This window comes from Astatotilapia calliptera, chromosome 4 (genome assembly GCF_900246225.1).
Source record: "Astatotilapia calliptera chromosome 4, fAstCal1.2, whole genome shotgun sequence".
NCBI classification, from domain to species: Eukaryota; Metazoa; Chordata; class Actinopteri; order Cichliformes; family Cichlidae; genus Astatotilapia; species Astatotilapia calliptera.
In genome coordinates, this window is record NC_039305.1 from 15,484,700 (window position 1) to 15,502,830 (window position 18,131).

At 41.9% G+C, this 18,131-nt stretch overlaps 2 protein-coding genes across 2 annotated transcripts in view; both read right to left on the reverse strand.

The window, feature by feature from the left end:
* Window positions 1-6,686, reverse strand: part of mosmoa (modulator of smoothened a) — a 30,350-nt gene extending 23,664 nt beyond the window's left edge. Inside the window, exon 1 of the mRNA XM_026165032.1 lies at window positions 5,623-6,686. Within this exon, the coding sequence (XP_026020817.1) occupies window positions 5,623-5,728 (106 nt within the window). The 5' untranslated portion in view covers window positions 5,729-6,686. The remainder of the gene's footprint in view (window positions 1-5,622) is intronic.
* Window positions 6,687-8,198: 1,512 nt separating this feature from the next.
* Window positions 8,199-17,541, reverse strand: LOC113020801 (cytochrome b-c1 complex subunit 2, mitochondrial). Its single transcript, XM_075410371.1, is given in 15 exon segments — window positions 8,199-8,519; window positions 13,128-13,281; window positions 13,364-13,440; window positions 13,516-13,596; window positions 13,952-14,151; window positions 14,240-14,335; window positions 14,556-14,613; window positions 14,741-14,800; window positions 14,802-14,839; window positions 15,360-15,484; window positions 15,587-15,643; window positions 15,751-15,815; window positions 15,973-16,122; window positions 16,341-16,442; window positions 17,412-17,541. Coding segments are annotated over 15 exon segments (1,380 nt in total). The 5' UTR covers window positions 17,445-17,541; the 3' UTR covers window positions 8,199-8,435.
* Between the last annotated feature and the right edge of the window lie 590 nt (window positions 17,542-18,131).

Here is an 18,131-nt window from a genome sequence, read left to right on the forward strand (position 1 = left end):
GCCAAATGATTTTCTGAGGACATGTTAAGTCGCTTATTCATCATGCCTTCACACGACAGACGGAGGCAAAACTTCCATATGTCTTGAGAAAGGTCAATGCGACCGTTTCTCAGTGCTCCGAGTACAAATACACTAAAGATGGCAAGCCGAGGTCCTTTAAGGGAAGCACTGAGCTTTCGGATAAGACAACAACAAAGCTGAAGGACACAGCTGGCTGGAATGTGAGGAGTTATCAGGGATTCTCACTCCTTAGATTCAAATAATGCCACAAGGTATTGTACGAGGTAGACCAATTAATGGCAACAGCTCACAATACACTGATAAACTCAGGTCTTTCTTTCTCTCTTTTTGTTTTTTTAAATACATAAATGAAAGGTTATGGCTGTGTGAAGCTACTAGAAGATCTTACATTTTTGTCTCATTTGCATAGTAGTGCTGTCCAAAAATATTTAGTTTGTCCAGGTTTTTTTTGAAAATAGGAAGGCAATGGTTTAGACTCCTGGGAGGTCCTGTAGTTATATACAGTGGGGCAAAAAAGTATTTAGTCAGCCACCGATTGTGCAAGTTCCCCACCTAAAATGATGACAGAGGTCAGTAATTTGCACCAGAGGTACACTTCAACTGTGAGAGACAGAATGTGAAAAAAAAAAAAAAAAAAATCCATGAATCCACATGGTAGGATTTGTAAAGAATTTATTCGTAAATCAGGGTGGAAAATAAGTATTTGGTCAATAACAAAAATACAACTCAATACTTTGTAACATAACCTTTGTTGGCAATAACAGAGGTCAAACGTTTACTATAGGTCTTTACCAGGTTTGCACACACAGTAGCTGGTATTTTGGCCCATTCCTCCATGCAGATCTTCTCGAGAGCAGTGATGTTTTGGGGCTGTCGCCGAGCAACATGGACTTTCAACTCCCGTCTCAGATTTTCTATGGGGTTGAGGTCTGGAGACTGGCTAGGCCACTCCAGGACTTTCAAATGCTTCTTACGGAGCCACTCCTTTGTTGCCCGGGCGGTGTGTTTTGGATCATTGTCATGTTGGAAGACCCAGCCTCGTTTCATCTTCAAAGTTCTCACTGATGGAAGGAGGTTTTGGCTCAAAATCTCACGATACATGGCCCCATTCATTCTGTCCTTAACACGGATCAGTCGTCCTGTCCCCTTGGCAGAAAAACAGCCCCATAGCATGATGTTTCCACCCCCATGCTTCACAGTAGGTATGGTGTTCTTGGGATGCAACTCAGTATTCTTCTTCCTCCAAACACGACGAGTTGAGTCTATACCAAAAAGTTCTACTTTGGTTTCATCTGACCACATGACATTCTCCCAATCCTCTGCTGTATCATCCATGTGCTCTCTGGCAAACTTCAGACGGGCCTGGACATGCACTGGCTTCAGCAGCGGAACACGTCTGGCACTGCGGGATTTGATTCCCTGCCGTTGTAGTGTGTTACTGATGGTGACCTTTGTTACTTTGGTCCCAGCTCTCTGCAGGTCATTCACCAGGTCCCCCCGTGTGGTTCTGGGATCTTTGCTCACCGTTCTCATGATCATTTTGACCCCACGGGATGAGATCTTGCGTGGAGCCCCAGATCGAGGGAGATTATCAGTGGTCTTGTATGTCTTCCATTTTCTGATGATTGCTCCCACAGTTGATTTTTTCACACCAAGCTGCTTGCCTATTGCAGATTCACTCTTCCCAGTCTGGTGCAGGTCTACAATACTTTTCCTGGTGTCCTTCGAAAGCTCTTTGGTCTTGGCCATGGCGGCGTTTGGAGTCTGACTGTTTGAGGCTGTGGACAGGTGTCTTTTATACAGATGATGAGTTCAAACAGGTGCCATTCATACAGGTAACGAGTGGGGGACAGAAAAGCTTCTTACAGAAGACGTTACAGGTCTGTGAGAGCCAGAGATTTTCCTTGTTTGAGGTGACCAAATACTTATTTTCCACCCTGATTTACGAATAAATTCTTTACAAATCCTACCATGTGAATTCATGGATTTTTTTTTCACATTCTGTCTCTCACAGTTGAAGTGTACCTCTGGTGCAAATTACTGACCTCTGTCATCATTTTAAGTGGGGGAACTTGCACAATCGGTGGCTGACCAAATACTTTTTTGCCCCACTGTATAGGGATCAGTGTGAGGCACTGATGTTAAAGAAAGCTCTGCACTGCTAGCAAGGCATGGACAAGTTTGCTTAAGGCATGACAAGTAGCCCTAAGGCAAATTAACGAACACCAAAAGTCAGATAGAAATAGAAAAACCACAAAAAGTAATGCTGCATATCTCATACACGCTGAAAGACCACAGAGCCTTTCAAACACTCAAGTTATACATAACAATAAAAAATTCTTCATGAGACCATTTTCTGCCTAAAATATTTTTAACTGGTGCCTGGAAGGATGTTAATGATGGATAGTCAAATAGTTCCCAGAGAAAAATCAATGAAAAATGATGATCCCTAGTGTGGGCAAGAATGAAGCCAAACTAGGTAAAACACCACTTTTACAATACAATTTGTTCTGCATTCCCTTTTCCAGTAATTTCACACACTGAAATTTTATATGTGCAATGCAAGCGTGTGTTTATATTGGTTCACTGTAAGGATGGGAAAGAGTAGTTTGAACATTTTTTTTTAATCTTTGAGAGGGGAGGGCCTGCAGAAGAAGTCAGAGAACCACTGGGCTAAAAGGGGTTTGATTTGTGTCTATGATGACAAGCATGTTCAGTTTTCCCACATACACTGAAAGTGCCGGCGTGCATGTGTGTTCATTTTTGTAGTTGGTATAGTGAAAGAGTAGGAATAATGCACTTTGATATAGTGATGTGCAGTTAATTATAACACCATTGTGGTAATGAATAACTGTCTCATTCTAAACCATAATATCAGGATTTACATGACTACTGCAATTGGTTCTATTGGTATTATTCTCTGTACCCCAATAGATAACAGCAAATTGTCCCCCCTTCCTGAGCCTGGTTCTGCTGAATGTGTCTCCCTGTTAAAAGGGGGTTCTTCCACCCCACTGTTGCCAAATTACTAGTCATAGAGGATCACCTGATTGTCCCATCTCTAATATCTTACAAGGTTACCTTACCATATAAAGTGCCTTCAATTATATGTATGCATAAAAATAAAACTGAACTACATATTGGTTATAAGCATCCTTAAGGTGTTGAAAAGTATATTAAGAAACAGAACCACATTTTGGTTTGTTAGAAACAAATTCTAAACTTAAGGAGTATAACTCCTTAAGTTGTTAAAGCTGCTAAATCCAACCAATCCAATCCAAGTAAAGCTTAATACACACATCTGAAATGAATCTATATAGAACCTACAAAATAGCCTATGCAAGTGGTCTTTACAGATTTGGGAACAGAGACATAAATCCACTGTAAGGCTGTGTATTTAATCAAATTAAATTCTAATGAAAATGACACTGTTTTGCAATCATGTGCTCATTTTGCCTTTAAGTAGAATTTTTAGTTTTGTTGAAATATAATTAAAAGACTAAAGAAATTGCAGGAAGCACAACGGTGTAGTGGTTAGCAAGGTTACATCACAGCCAGAAGTTCCTGGTACTGAATCCAGTCTGGTTGGTGGTTCTCTCCAGCCACTCTGACTTCCTCCCAGTCCAAAGACATGCATGGGTTAGGTTAATTGAGGATTCTGAATTAAATGTGAGCATGAATGCCCTGCAACAGACTGGCGACCTGTCCAGGGTGCATTCCTGCCTGTCATCCTACGGACAGCTGAGACAGAATCCAGCCCACTCACAACCCCGAAGTGGACAAACAGATTAAAGCTACATTTTTCCAACGCCTATATGATGGTAAATAACTGCAATCCCAACACTGAACAAAATACTTCAGATTATGATTACCATACTTTTACCATAATCAAGGAGCCCTAATAAACAGAACTGTTTAGTGTGCTTGTCCCTCCTCCATTGAAACACTCACAAAACTGTGCTACCCTCACAAAGAGAATTCAAATCTGTGGGAAACTACTGAAAAGACATTACATAACGTTGACTAACACTCATTGTAAACCTACGTCAAGCTCCTATTATGCATTTCAAATGCTTCATATATTATTAAAATGACAAGAAAAAAAACTATTTAAAAGATGTGAAAAAGATGAACACGAGTGGTTTATCACCCACATGCCACATAAAACCATCCAAGAGTGGCCATATCTCAGTCATCAAAGAGAAATGTGATACCTGTGAAGGGAAGTGAGAAGAGTGACAGCAACAGGGAACCTGATCACTGTACAACATCCACCCCAATAACAACGCCCACACTCATCACAATCCTCCACTTCAAATATAGCAATGGCTCAACTTTCATCACATGCAGGTACAGAAGTGAAGATCTCAGCGTGCAGTCACCATGCACACTTCTTGTGGCTGCAGTGTGCTAAGTATAGATGAACTGAGACAAAGTGTCCAGAACTAAACTGCACTGGAGACCAATTACGCAGCTCGATCAAACTGAAGTCACTGTAGACAACGTCCTCATTTCATCAGCATCCTATTAAGACTTTTTTTTTTTTGCAGATTAGTTATTCCACCAAGCAAACGCAGTGTGCATGTGTACTGGTGGATGATGAACCCTCCATGACCCAGTTACTAAGCTGTCATCCTGCAGAGGGAACAAAGAGTAGCAGCTGTCTGTCAACGGCCCGAACAGCACGTGCTTCCATCCCAAATCAGCCAGAGCGCCACAAATAAACATGCTGGCTATGGGACTGATCACACGGAGGTCGCTTCAAAAGTCAAGTCAAGTGCATTAACTCAGGATTACTTTTAGTGCTTCATGAATCTTCTTAATGTCTGAAAGTAATATGTAAGCAATAACATGACTGGATTTTTTTTAATCTAAAGATGCTGAGTTTATAGATGCTGAAATCAAAAAAAGGAATCCATGGCTGATTTTACAAGGTGGTCCAAGCAATAATTTGTCTTTTCTTCCTTGATAAATTACTTTTAAAAACACACTCAGCTCACCATTTCATCAGCCAGCTGTTCTACAGCTTTCCTAAAGAAACAGTCTCCAGCTCTAGCTTTTCAAATATCTTGCACTTTCTTTGTGAATTTCATGTAATTGTTTGCAGGTGGGTTTTATGCTTGGAAAACAATGTGACACACTATTGTTAAAAAATGTTTTTCTGTTATTTATTTCTCCTTTTTGTCATAAAAAAGGGAAACATTCACTACAAAAATGACTAAATATAAACCACTGCTATGCAAACATCAGCTGTCTGTCAACAAGGTAGATATTGATGTACACAGGAGCATCCCTCAATCTCATGATGGACATATTTATGACACTATATAGGCTCAATGATTGATTGAAAAGAACAAGTAGTGACAAGTCTATGTCGGAGGTCCAAAGTGCTGATTAATCAATTATGAAACCGATCAGCTTTACAAACAATGCTGCTGCTGCTGCTGTGAAAGACAAAAGATGCTGCTGCAGATGAAACCCTTGCACACACAATGGGATATTTCTTTCTTTAGCTCACCTCATGGCACACACTGCTGCAATGTAAAGACAGAACACGCACACACTCCCACAAAAGTGCTTTAAATGGCCAGCCTTGTTTACCTGCTGATTCACCGGTGTTGATCCAGTCCGGGTTTGCAATGCTGGCTATTGCAAAGATATCTGCTGCCAGAAACAGACACCCCGAAATGATCGTTAGTTTATCCATGTCGCCAGCCGAGAAAGCTGTGAATGACGTGGGAAAATGTCCAAAATGTGACTCCGGGGGTGCTGAGAGACACCGTGGCCGTTATCAGTCCAACCTCGCCCCCTTCAACAGGAGCCTGCTGTTGTGGTTCTGCTGTGCATTTTGCAGCAACATTAGCTCCTTCGCGTCAGCCAAGCGAAAGCCTCCAGCTACAAAAGGCTCAAATACGAGGCACAAAAGCATCACATCTCAAGTGCTTGCTGTAGCTCGCTAATGTAAAACGATAATTTAATCAGCACCGAGCCCCCAAACAGCTTGAGTTGTTTTTTGGATCCGTTTTAACAGCTGCAGCCGCAGCAGCAGCGGCATCGGGGTACAGCTGCGGCTAGCAGGCAGCTAGCTAGCTATTTCCCAGATTCGGGCTCGGTGTGCCGAGCTGCGGCCCAGAGGCTGCTCGACGGCCGAGACCGCAACTGCGCTAGCATTTCAGGAACAATGTCACACAAACGGAGGTGCCGGAGAACAGAAGAAAGCTCCCCTCACTTGGCAATATCCGCGTTTATTTCTGTCTTTAGCTCAGGTTTGTTGTTACCCGTCAGGGAAACGAGAACCCATCACCCTCTGCTGCTGGTGGGACCCCGTTCTCCTTCTCCGCTGGAATAGCATCTGGTGCTTTCGGTCCGTTAGCCTGCCAGCCTCTACCCGACTCCTGTGTTCTCCTGCTCCGGACCACGGTGATGGGAAGCCCGGAGTTTAAAACACTGCGTATTTCAATCCAAAAGCAACGCTGTGAGTCCTAGCCTGGACGTTATTGTTATGCTTTCCACCCGTATGCCCACCGCTAGCTCAACCTCCCCTCCTGCTTAATGACATCAGGCGGACACCCCCACGCAGCGTCACAAACACACATACATACACACACACCTCGGTGTCTTCACGTTCGGTGGGGAGGTATCTCGCGATACTGTGTGAAGACTGGGGGTCTTTTGTCCTGAAAATAGTGCTGTGCGATCCTGCAAATGCTGGCATGGAACCGTTAGTGCCATGGGCCATAATTTTCTAAATTATTAACTAACAATCTTGTGCTTAAAGTGCATTGTCAATATTGTAGAAAATGTTAAACATGGAACACAGAGCGAGTACTGCCGATACCGATACTGATACTTTTAGCCTATAATAGGCAGCTTATGATGTATGAGAGGAATCATTTGTTTGCAAACTGTGAACATATTTTAGTAATTACTAAATCACTGATTTTTATTTTCCAGAATAATTAGTTAACACCTTTCAGCTTATCATTTATTTTGAAACTGTTTTTTTTTTTTGTTTTTTGGAGACCTGGAATATAATTGTGCAGGTCTCCAAAGCGGCTCAACTTCTCTTAATTGCCCCAAAGGCTATAAATAAAATATGCCTGACAGTCAACACAAAAGAACTTTTTTTTTTCATTTCTAAAAATAACATATTTAACACAAATCGAGTAATCCTATAAAAACACTTTTGTCTAAATAATGACCAATAATAAGAGAAAAAACAAGATCTTTCATAATAAACTGCTCACTGGTTTTCATTTGAGAAATTTCAGTGTTTTAATAGGTATAACTGCACACAACATCTGCTAATTTTTCACATTTTAATTGGCCTAAAAGACCTTGTGAACTTATATCGATCCTGTCACGCTAATATCAATCCAATACCAGCATTGGTATTAATACTATATAACTGCTGTTGACTTAGACTCCCTTTTGTAAATGTTTAATATTTAGATGCAGAAAGGATTCATCTTTTTTTTTCTCCTTTTTGATTTCATAGCCATTTACTGAATGGAAAGTACAAGTTATCTTAGAGTGTGCAGGGACAACATGCCCAGAGGGAAGTTTCTCATTTAAATATCACATATTCCACTAAATAATTACAACTTTCTGCTACTTTTTTGCACAAACTCCACCTCTTGTGTGCAACTATTCATCTTACAGACACAAGTCAGCCTGCACATTAATAGGCACCTTACAGAATACACGGGGGGCATAAAATAATGCATTTGTTAAATTACAGAAAAATGTTGAGCGCACGATGAGAGCTGGCAGATGTTAAACAACCTCAGTCATCTCAGGAAGTAGAGATGGCTTAGGCCTTTACTGTAGAGGGCTTCTATGTTTTAAATGAAACCCAGTTTATTGCCAGTATGGTATTAGCTCTTTTACTGACGATCTACAAGACAACCCTCAAACGTCAACTTATGTTTGTGCGCTTTTGGGTCCCCCCACTGGCTGATGAATGAAACAAAACCTCTTGGTGCTAAAGTGCTCATTACCTAAAATAACAGCTTTTTGCTGCCAGTGTTGGCACATAGTGCTAACGTCATCCAAAACCAAGCACTCTTCAAGATGATGGTGTGGAATCATCAATCTCATGCAGAAGACCGCACTTGTGCACGGCACACATGCCAGAAACTTGTCATTCAAAAATGCAAAATCAAGCAACAACCCAAGTGTTTTACTGTAATTGTTTTAATTTACACTGATGTACAGTTACACTGATGAATCCACCCTCTCCCCCACAACAGACATTACAATTCTGCATCTCTCTGTTGGTGCTCACACATATTGCAGGACAAACTACAAATGACAGGTGACATCCAATGAACTGCTGCAGGAGGCAACATCCAGGCACAGCATGCCCAAGCAGAAAGAAAAATCAACTGTTCTTATTATTCTTATGTGCATTTTCATACTTCATCCACAAATGGTGTATTAATGAGGTGTCCACTAGCTGACATGGTCTTCTTGCCATCCACAAATTTCTTTGCAGCCTGTAAAGAAAACAGAGCAAATTCACTGACGGGCAATATTTCCAAATATATCCCAGTATTTATAGTCCACCGAAACCCTGCCACAGCTCCGACACTACACAGAACCCCACGCAGCGACTAAACACAAATGCAAGTTTAAACATATGAATAAATAGCCTGCACGCATAATTTAATAACTTTTGTTTTTGTTAGTATAGTCTTCAGGGATATATTTTCAAACTGAGGCTGCCACCAGTGCTCAGAGGAACTACAGTGTTTCTATTTGAAATGAGGTTCAAATGTGAAACTAAAACAATATTTACTCTGTAATGATCTGTATAATCCCAAAAGCCCTTCAGTAAAACGCACTGTCAACATGATCTATTGCATCGCTTCTTAATGAACTGTTGTTTTATTTGGACATGAACAAACTAGTGAGCCTTTACTGGATGATTTATGACTCCAACCCACGCTCTACTACAGATGGGGTACATAAAGGTAAGACTGCTGCCACTGCAACCCAGTAATGTAACAATGACACGACATCAGATATAAAATCCATCAAATGGGTTTAAATTTTGGGTTTAAATTTGACATGCATTGAATCTAAAAACCACATGTATATAAGTGTGGTTGGAAATTTACAGGGACATGGATGTCATGGTCATTTTTAATGACTTTTTAAAACTTTTTCAGGGTTGAATGATTGTACAGTATACTTTAATGACTATTTCAAGTTATTCTGGATTTTCTCTAATCCACACAGGGTCAAAAGTATGCATATAACCTCAAATACTTACTTAAAAATAACTTTTAATAAGTGGTGCTGAAGGTTCTACAATGCCTTTTCATTTGATAACGCCTATTAACTTCTCGTTAGTGAACTAATGAGAGAGACTGACTACAGCTGGTAGTTTCTCTTTGCCAACATAGAAAGGATTTGTTTAACAGCACTCATTGGACTGACCACTACTCAGAATAATGGAAAAGTCTAAGGAACCAAGGAAGAGTGGTCCCCACAGAATCATACCAGAAGCTTGTTAATGATGAAAAGCAACTTGTTGAGGTGCAACTTGCTAATGGACATTTACCAAATATTAATAGGGGTGTATGCAAGTATTTGTATATATAAAGCAGGGCTCTAGACTAACTTTTTGCCATGGGCGCACCGGTGCGCCCATGGCTAAAAGTTAGTGCCATGGGCCATAATTTTCTAAATTATTAACTAACAATCTTGTGCTTAAAGTGCATTGTCAATATTGTAGAAAATGTTAAACTTAATCATCATCTCGGCCTCCTCTGACGACCTGTTTGCTGTTGCATGCTGCTGACAGGCAGTGGGGAGAGGGGACACTTGGGCAGTGCATTTATTGCAGCATATAATGTGTTTCCTGGATACACTGTGCTTTTTCAGCATTCAAAGATTGATGGCACCGTGTCAGAGCACTGGCTATGAATTTCAGACGGATCAGGCCTTAACTTAACAAAAAAGTTATCAATCGTTCTTTTCATTTTTTCTTATTACCCACAGCTACATCCACTTCTGTCGGGCCAAGGCTGCTCACTAGGGCTGGGTATCATCACTGATTTCTAAAATCCATTCGATTCCGGTTCTCAAAGTCCTGATTCGATTCAATTTAGCCTCAGACAGTCAGAAATATTATAACTCTGATCATTTATCAGTACTGATACACAGAATTGTGAACATCACAGCAGATGCCTTTGTGTGAAAGTAACTGAGAATAAAACACAGAAAAACATGAAGGAGATTTTTCTGGTCTGGCTTTTTATAACAGATAACCTTAAAAATATTCTGCAATATTCTGCAATTTTGCATAATTTTAAAAAGTTTAAATTTCTTCAGTATTGAACAGCAGAAATTAGGCTTTCTTGTCCGAGGTCATTTAAGTGAAAGAAAAGAAAAAGACAGTGGCCGACAGCGCTGTAAACAACGGTGGACTGGTGGTTAATAAGCGAATGAATAATGCAGAAAACAGAGATTTGAGACAGGAAACTGTTCTTGAAGTACACAGAGAGAGAGAGAGCTGTGCATGAAGTGTGATTTTTATTGTGGTGGAAGCAAAACAGCAAAAGTCAGAGGGAATTCATGACGACATTTATCAAATGTGAAGCGTAGTTTGCTGCTTCTTTTGCAGCTGGCTCGGTGAATTTTGGTTGGAGAGACACAAAACCTGTAGCTCAGAATCAGCGCAAAAAGACGTAAACACAAAGCGGACCGACGCATCAGAATCGCTAAGCTCTGACAGCGTGTCCGTCTACGGGCCGTCGGGCGAGAAAGCCGAGAAAGACAAAGCTGATTCTGATGCGTCGAGTCCGTTCTGTGTTTACGTCTTTGTGTGGAGTGCGTGTACCTGCTCTCATTTGCTGTTTGGTGGTTGTTGAAATAGTTGAAATAGTTGTTGAAATAGTTTTATGAGCTTTAATCTGAGAATCTGGCGTTTCTGGCAAAACACAGTTATATTTTAAAGTCAATTCAGGATTTAATGAATCGATATCGCTTCATTCAAGCTACTCACCTGTCTATATCCACCTGCACTTTCAACTGGACCACGGCCAATCAGAGAGGTCCCGCTCCTGACTATCTCTGATTGGTTTAGTCCACGATAGGGGCATAATGTGTGTCTGTTGTTTACCACACGGAGAGTTGCAGAGATTTTTTTTTTTTGTTGTTGTTACCTGAACAGTTGTTTATTTTTTTAGTCGCACCACTGAAAAATTTGGTCGCACTCTAGAGCCCTGTATAAGTATTTTTAAAGTCTTTAGGATGATATATACAGTGGGGCAAAAAAGTATTTAGTCAGCCACCGATTGTGCAAGTTCCCCCACCTAAAATGATGACAGAGGTCAGTAATTTGCACCAGAGGTACACTTCAACTGTGAGAGACAGAATGTGAAAAAAAAAAAAATCCATGAATCCACATGGTAGGATTTGTAAAGAATTTATTCGTAAATCAGGGTGGAAAATAAGTATTTGGTCAATAACAAAAATACAACTCAATACTTTGTAACATAACCTTTGTTGGCAATAACAGAGGTCAAACGTTTACTATAGGTCTTTACCAGGTTTGCACACACAGTAGCTGGTATTTTGGCCCATTCCTCCATGCAGATCTTCTCGAGAGCAGTGATGTTTTGGGGCTGTCGCCGAGCAACATGGACTTTCAACTCCCGTCTCAGATTTTCTATGGGGTTGAGGTCTGGAGACTGGCTAGGCCACTCCAGGACTTTCAAATGCTTCTTACGGAGCCACTCCTTTGTTGCCCGGGCGGTGTGTTTTGGATCATTGTCATGTTGGAAGACCCAGCCTCGTTTCATCTTCAAAGTTCTCACTGATGGAAGGAGGTTTTGGCTCAAAATCTCACGATACATGGCCCCATTCATTCTGTCCTTAACACGGATCAGTCGTCCTGTCCCCTTGGCAGAAAAACAGCCCCATAGCATGATGTTTCCACCCCCATGCTTCACAGTAGGTATGGTGTTCTTGGGATGCAACTCAGTATTCTTCTTCCTCCAAACACGACGAGTTGAGTTTATACCAAAAAGTTCTACTTTGGTTTCATCTGACCACATGACATTCTCCCAATCCTCTGCTGTATCATCCATGTGCTCTCTGGCAAACTTCAGACGGGCCTGGACATGCACTGGCTTCAGCAGCGGAACACGTCTGGCACTGCGGGATTTGATTCCCTGCCGTTGTAGTGTGTTACTGATGGTGACCTTGTTACTTGGTCCCAGCTCTCTGCAGGTCATTCACCAGGTCCCCCCGTGTGGTTCTGGGATCTTTGCTCACCGTTCTCATGATCATTTTGACCCCACGGGATGAGATCTTGCGTGGAGCCCCAGATCGAGGGAGATTATCAGTGGTCTTGTATGTCTTCCATTTTCTGATGATTGCTCCCACAGTTGATTTTTTCACACCAAGCTGCTTGCCTATTGTAGATTCACTCTTCCCAGTCTGGTGCAGGTCTACAATACTTTTCCTGGTGTCCTTCGAAAGCTCTTTGGTCTTGGCCATGGCGGAGTTTGGAGTCTGACTGTTTGAGGCTGTGGACAGGTGTCTTTTATACAGATGATGGGTTCAAAACAGGTGCCATTCATACAGGTAACGAGTGGGGGACAGAAAAGCTTCTTACAGAAGACGTTACAGGTCTGTGAGAGCCAGAGATCTTCCTTGTTTGAGGTGACCAAATACTTATTTTCCACCCTGATTTACGAATAAATTCTTTACAAATCCTACCATGTGGATTCATGGATTTTTTTTTTTTTCACATTCTGTCTCTCACAGTTGAAGTGTACCTCTGGTGCAAATTACTGACCTCTGTCATCATTTTAAGTGGGGGAACTTGCACAATCGGTGGCTGACCAAATACTTTTTTGCCCCACTGTAGATTCAATGTATGTAAAGATGTATGCTTTACAAACATTCCACCCAGTTCAAAGAAATCATTAAAATCCCCAAATTACATGACATTCATTCCCTTAATGAGTTGATGTAAACGTCTGACCACAACTGTACTCTAGACTGCAATAATCACTTCTAACAGCTAGCTTGTTCTTCTGCAGCTGTTTGTTAAGTCATGCTATTAAAATCTCACTGAAAGCACACACCTTAACCACATCATTCTGGGTGATGGCATCTATAGCCTTGAGGACAGCGTCAGGGGCCTGGTACACTCCAGCGGTGAGAGCCTGAGCACCAATCTCCTCAAGCAGCCCCTCTGAGCTCTCCATCGACATCAAGTACTCCGCTTTCAGCTGGTTCCTGCACAGAGGTGTCAAACACAGACAGGAGTGAGCAACAGACCAGTTAGAACTCCACCTGCGTCATCTTTGTATGAACTTACTTTGCTCTGGTGATGTCAGCCTCAGACACGCCTCCCTCGGCCACACCCCTCACCTGTGCAATGGCGGCTTTGATCACCTGCACAGAGAGAATAATTCTGGCATTTCGGCAAATTTTTTAAATCAAGTTAGACACAGAAAACTTGGCAACTACCTCTCCTGCAGAGGCAGCTTGTGCAATGGTATAGACCCCAAACAGGCCGGAGTCGGAGTACGAGACGTTGAAGGCAGTGGCCTGAAAGACAACCAGAGGTTATCTGATGTAGAGTGAGAAACTGTGCATTTATAACAAGAACAGCCAAGCATCCTAAAAAATAAAACTATTCTAAATACTCCAATTGAGGCAAATCATTCTTTCAGCAGATTTCTGGAGAAGTTTCCCCAAGAGACTTCATCAAAGGAAAAGACCACTGAAGCCTTTTCTTTGTCTGTCAGTTCCAGGCTGACGGAAAGCATCGTGCGCCAGTTTTTGGCTTTTTTGACAGATTTCTGCGTTAAATCGGGGGAACACATCTCAGAAAGACTCATTAAAAATGGACTTGAACTGTTACGGCTACAAAAACCAGTGTCGCTGTCCTGTTTCAACTCACATCAAAGGGCTGTGTGGTAGCTTTGGCGATCCCCTGGCTCAGTTTGCTGGTGATGCTGGAGCCCCTCTTTACATGCGGACCAGCTCCCAGGATCCTTTGCAGCACACTGAAAGCATTAGCCTCGGCACTACCTGTCACAGCACCTTCACTGGCAATCAGAGCGTGGACAAGCTCATCCTTGTTCTGCACTCGCAGCTCACCTAACACACAATATTTCCTCATGAGAACAAGGCAGCGGCGGATTGCAGAAATAATTTAAAGTTGCTATTTTAAAACACAAGCTCCTACCTCCACGGTACACAGATTTAGCCACAGGGGCCCCAACCCCACTGCGGGCACTCAAGAGCCCCTCACCCACTTGCCTCAGGACCGAGTGGTTTACACCTGAATGGGTAAATGAGATTAACATCCATAAATGAGTGAAGTGGAACAGAGTTCTGACATGTCAGCAGTGACTCACTATCTCATTGAGATTTAAGACAAGCGTAAGCTCACACGTAAGCAAGACTGCTTAGGCTGGAGATTGCTAACTACCTATTAGGAAAACCAAATGAAGAAGGGGGGGGCAGCTGTGATGAAGCAATCAAGGCTGGACAACACTCACCTAGTCCTACTAGAGCCATTCTGCCAGTGGTGAAATGGTCCTCAACAAATGACTTAAGCTACAGGGAAGGATAAGGAGGAGGACAGGTGTTTAAGTGCATCACAAAAAGTACTATTTTGCTAATTGAATAGACCCTTTAAGACCCTTAAGAAAAAAAAAAAAAAAGATGTAACGCATATCCTTACCTGTTGAGAGGAGACATGGCCGACCATATAGTCAGGGCAGTACAGAGAGTTGGACAGGGTTGTTTTTGTATGCTGCTTCATGCAACTTCTCAATTACACCTGCAGGAGAAAATTGAACAGGACACAATGAAAACTTTAAATATGGATAATCAAAAACTGCTGCATCTAAAAAACAAACAAACAAAAACAGCAACAATGCACAGGACTTTTTTCAGAAATCAAGTTAATTAAACAACTTTTGCACAAGTATTAACGTATGTCAGAAACCATGCAGAATATAATATATCTACAGTAATATGAGAGGGACTGGAATGCTTACTGCTCAATGAGGCTACAGATCTGACTGAAATGGCACAAAAAAACCAAAAAATGCCTCAATCCCAACAGCTCACGTTAAGCATTTCTGAAGTGGCCACAAAACTCAGAGCAAAAACATTATATAGCCTTGAGGTCTACCGCAGCTTAGCGAGAAGATTTTTGATGTTTTACATAATTATAGCCAAATAAAATCATCAAGGATCTTCTTTAGAAATTAAAAATCACTTTCACATCTGATAAAACTATTTCCTCAGTAAAAATACAGGCAATCAGGAGATGAACTGTTGCTTCTGTTACACACCTATCTGAGGACACTGCTGAGCCAGAGCCTTGTCAACCTTCACTCTGGGCGTCAGTTCGTCCACCTCCCATGGCCGAAACTCCTGAGCTGTAGTCACATTGACCAGAAACTCCATTAATGAATCTCTGGACACAAATAGGACAGCGAAGTGTCAACACAGCCTGACGAGTTTTAATGAAAATAGAGAAGAGAAAAAAATAACTTGACGTTAATATGGGAGCACTTACATGTCATCTCTCAAACAGTCGGCAGTGTAGACCATTGTCTCTCTTGATGATGTCGCGCTGCATGGATAGAGATGACAACACAGCTGATTCAGTGTGATCCGCTGCATAATTTTGAGCAACAAAAGCAGCGACGGTCAGTGTGTGCATGAAGTGTGCTCACTGACCTCAGGCTGCCCCCGATTGCTTCCACACTGCGACAGATCTTGAAGGCAGACGCTCCCTTTGTAGTCTACAAAAATAAAAATAAGATAAGTAAGCAGCGTAGGGTGTCAGGCTAGAGGTGCTGATAAAAACAAGTGCAGTCATGTCCTTCTTATTGTGGTAAGAATAACCTCAGGAATAATTAAGTTAGCTATCACACGCTTACAAGCTCATTCACAGTTTACCAGGTTCGCTGCCAGTCGTAACACATGGGAGACACCCTGGTTCTCCACAGTCTCATAGCGACTCCCAGCTTTCACAAACACACCAACACTTGACACGGGGGAGTAGTTTTCCAGCGAAGCTATCACCAGGCCGTTTGGGAGCTTGGACACCTGAAGGAGGAAAGAAAAAATGTTACACAAAACACACAACTTTCACACAGAAACAAAACTAGTGGTACACTGCAACTTAAGATGACACCAGCAATTAGAAAAATACTGCAAAAGCTCACAAAACACAGCAGAAGTGTTTTTTCGGAAGAAAATATCATGACAACCAGCTGTGAGTTAGATTTCCATTGTGTTTTGTTCGATTCGAGAGCAGCACCTACCTGGGCATCCTGGGGAGGAAGAGGTGCGCCTTTGGACGGTTTCAGACCTGAGAGGGGTTCAGCCAGACTACCGCTCCTCCTGGCAGCTGCGTAGCAACGTTTCTGCAGGAAGGTGACACCGTAATTAAAGACAATGATTCATTAGCAGCTAAAATAAGAACAGGAAGTTATTACTGAATTATAGCCACAATCCCGTATATATCGTGCTGCTTTAAACTGTGTGTAAACACTAAATTGGCAGAATCTTAATCCAACAAAGAGTAACATGACCTCTAATGTTACATAATAGCTACTAACACATACAAGTAACACGCAGATTACACAAATATCACCAGCTAGGGAAGTCACCGCCTTTCTATGTCACATGGAGCTGCTTTAGGAAGGTCTTGAGACAACAACCTAATATAATCTAATACTGCAATCATCTAATATTATTTTTACTTTTAATTGGGTTTGCATAACTGATAATAGTAATTTTTCTTGCAGAAATGCCCAAATGTATGATCTAGGCCCCCTAAAACCAGGCCGTCTTAATAGGACCACAAAATCAAAACAGCACCTGTGTGTGCAGGCTGAGAGCAGCTTGACCTGACGTGACCTGTGCACATTTATGTCCCGGCAGCAAAGTCTGGGACTAATGTGGGAATGCACTAGCATCATAATTGGATAACACCGAATTTATGACCAAATAGGGGGCCTGGTTCGGTCAAAACGGACGCTGGTGGACTGGAATTCAGGGATGACCTTCAGGTTACACCCAGCTTACCACAGCAATGCAAAAGGCGACATAAAACAGCTAAGTCGAGCCCACACGCTTTTCAAATTGTATTTATATTTTTTACTGCACACTTAATGTTTATTTTATTGTTTTCAGTACGTGTGAATGATGAAATTAGAACGTTGCCCCTAACTCGAGACAGAAACCGTTTTACGGTAGGTAAACTTGGAGAGCTAACCGGCTAGCAGGCTAACTGCTACAGCGAATGGTCGGTTTTTTTAGACCGGGACGAGCAGGGAGCAGATCCGGCGGATGACACCACTCAGACCGCACCAACACAACACAAGACTCACGGAGATAGTGTTCAGAGACTGTATTCCTCTCATGACTCCTCACTCTCTCCTTCAGCCGGTACAGAAAGACAGATATGGCAGCAGACTGACGTCTTACCCACAACTCACTGCGCCGTGTAGTCGCTAAACCTTTCAAAATAAAAGTATCACAGCGTGTTTCAAGTTTCCTTGAGCTAGTGAAAACTGTTCGGCTTGTGGCTCATTAACAACATCAGCAAATAATAATAAACATCATTCCTCCCCTTTCTCCTCCTGCTTGGCAGCTCGTTCTTCAACATCCTTTGTCCAGTATATCCACTCACCCCCCTCTGGACGATTTATTTCCAAAGTGCTCAACCTGAGCTGTCCCTCAGATGTACTGACTTCTAAACCTGTTAATTACAGTCACTCACCTTCTATCTTTTTGTGACATAATAGCAGGTCTCACTACCATCCTGTAAACCTTTCATTTCAGGTTTGCTGCTATCCTTCTGTCCCACTCCATCCTGCCTACATCTCTCTTTTTTTTTTTTTTGCATTGTCCATCACTCTGGATAGTGGACCCACACATTTCAACTTCATTTGCCTCTTTAAAATGTTTTTCAGATGCAGACAGCCTCCAGGCATTTTAATGAGATAAATTTAGCTAATGAAGCATCGGTTTCACCACGCACAATAAAATTTGTTGGTCTTTTATGTAAACATGAGAAACATGAGAAATGCTGGAAAAACTTCTCAACC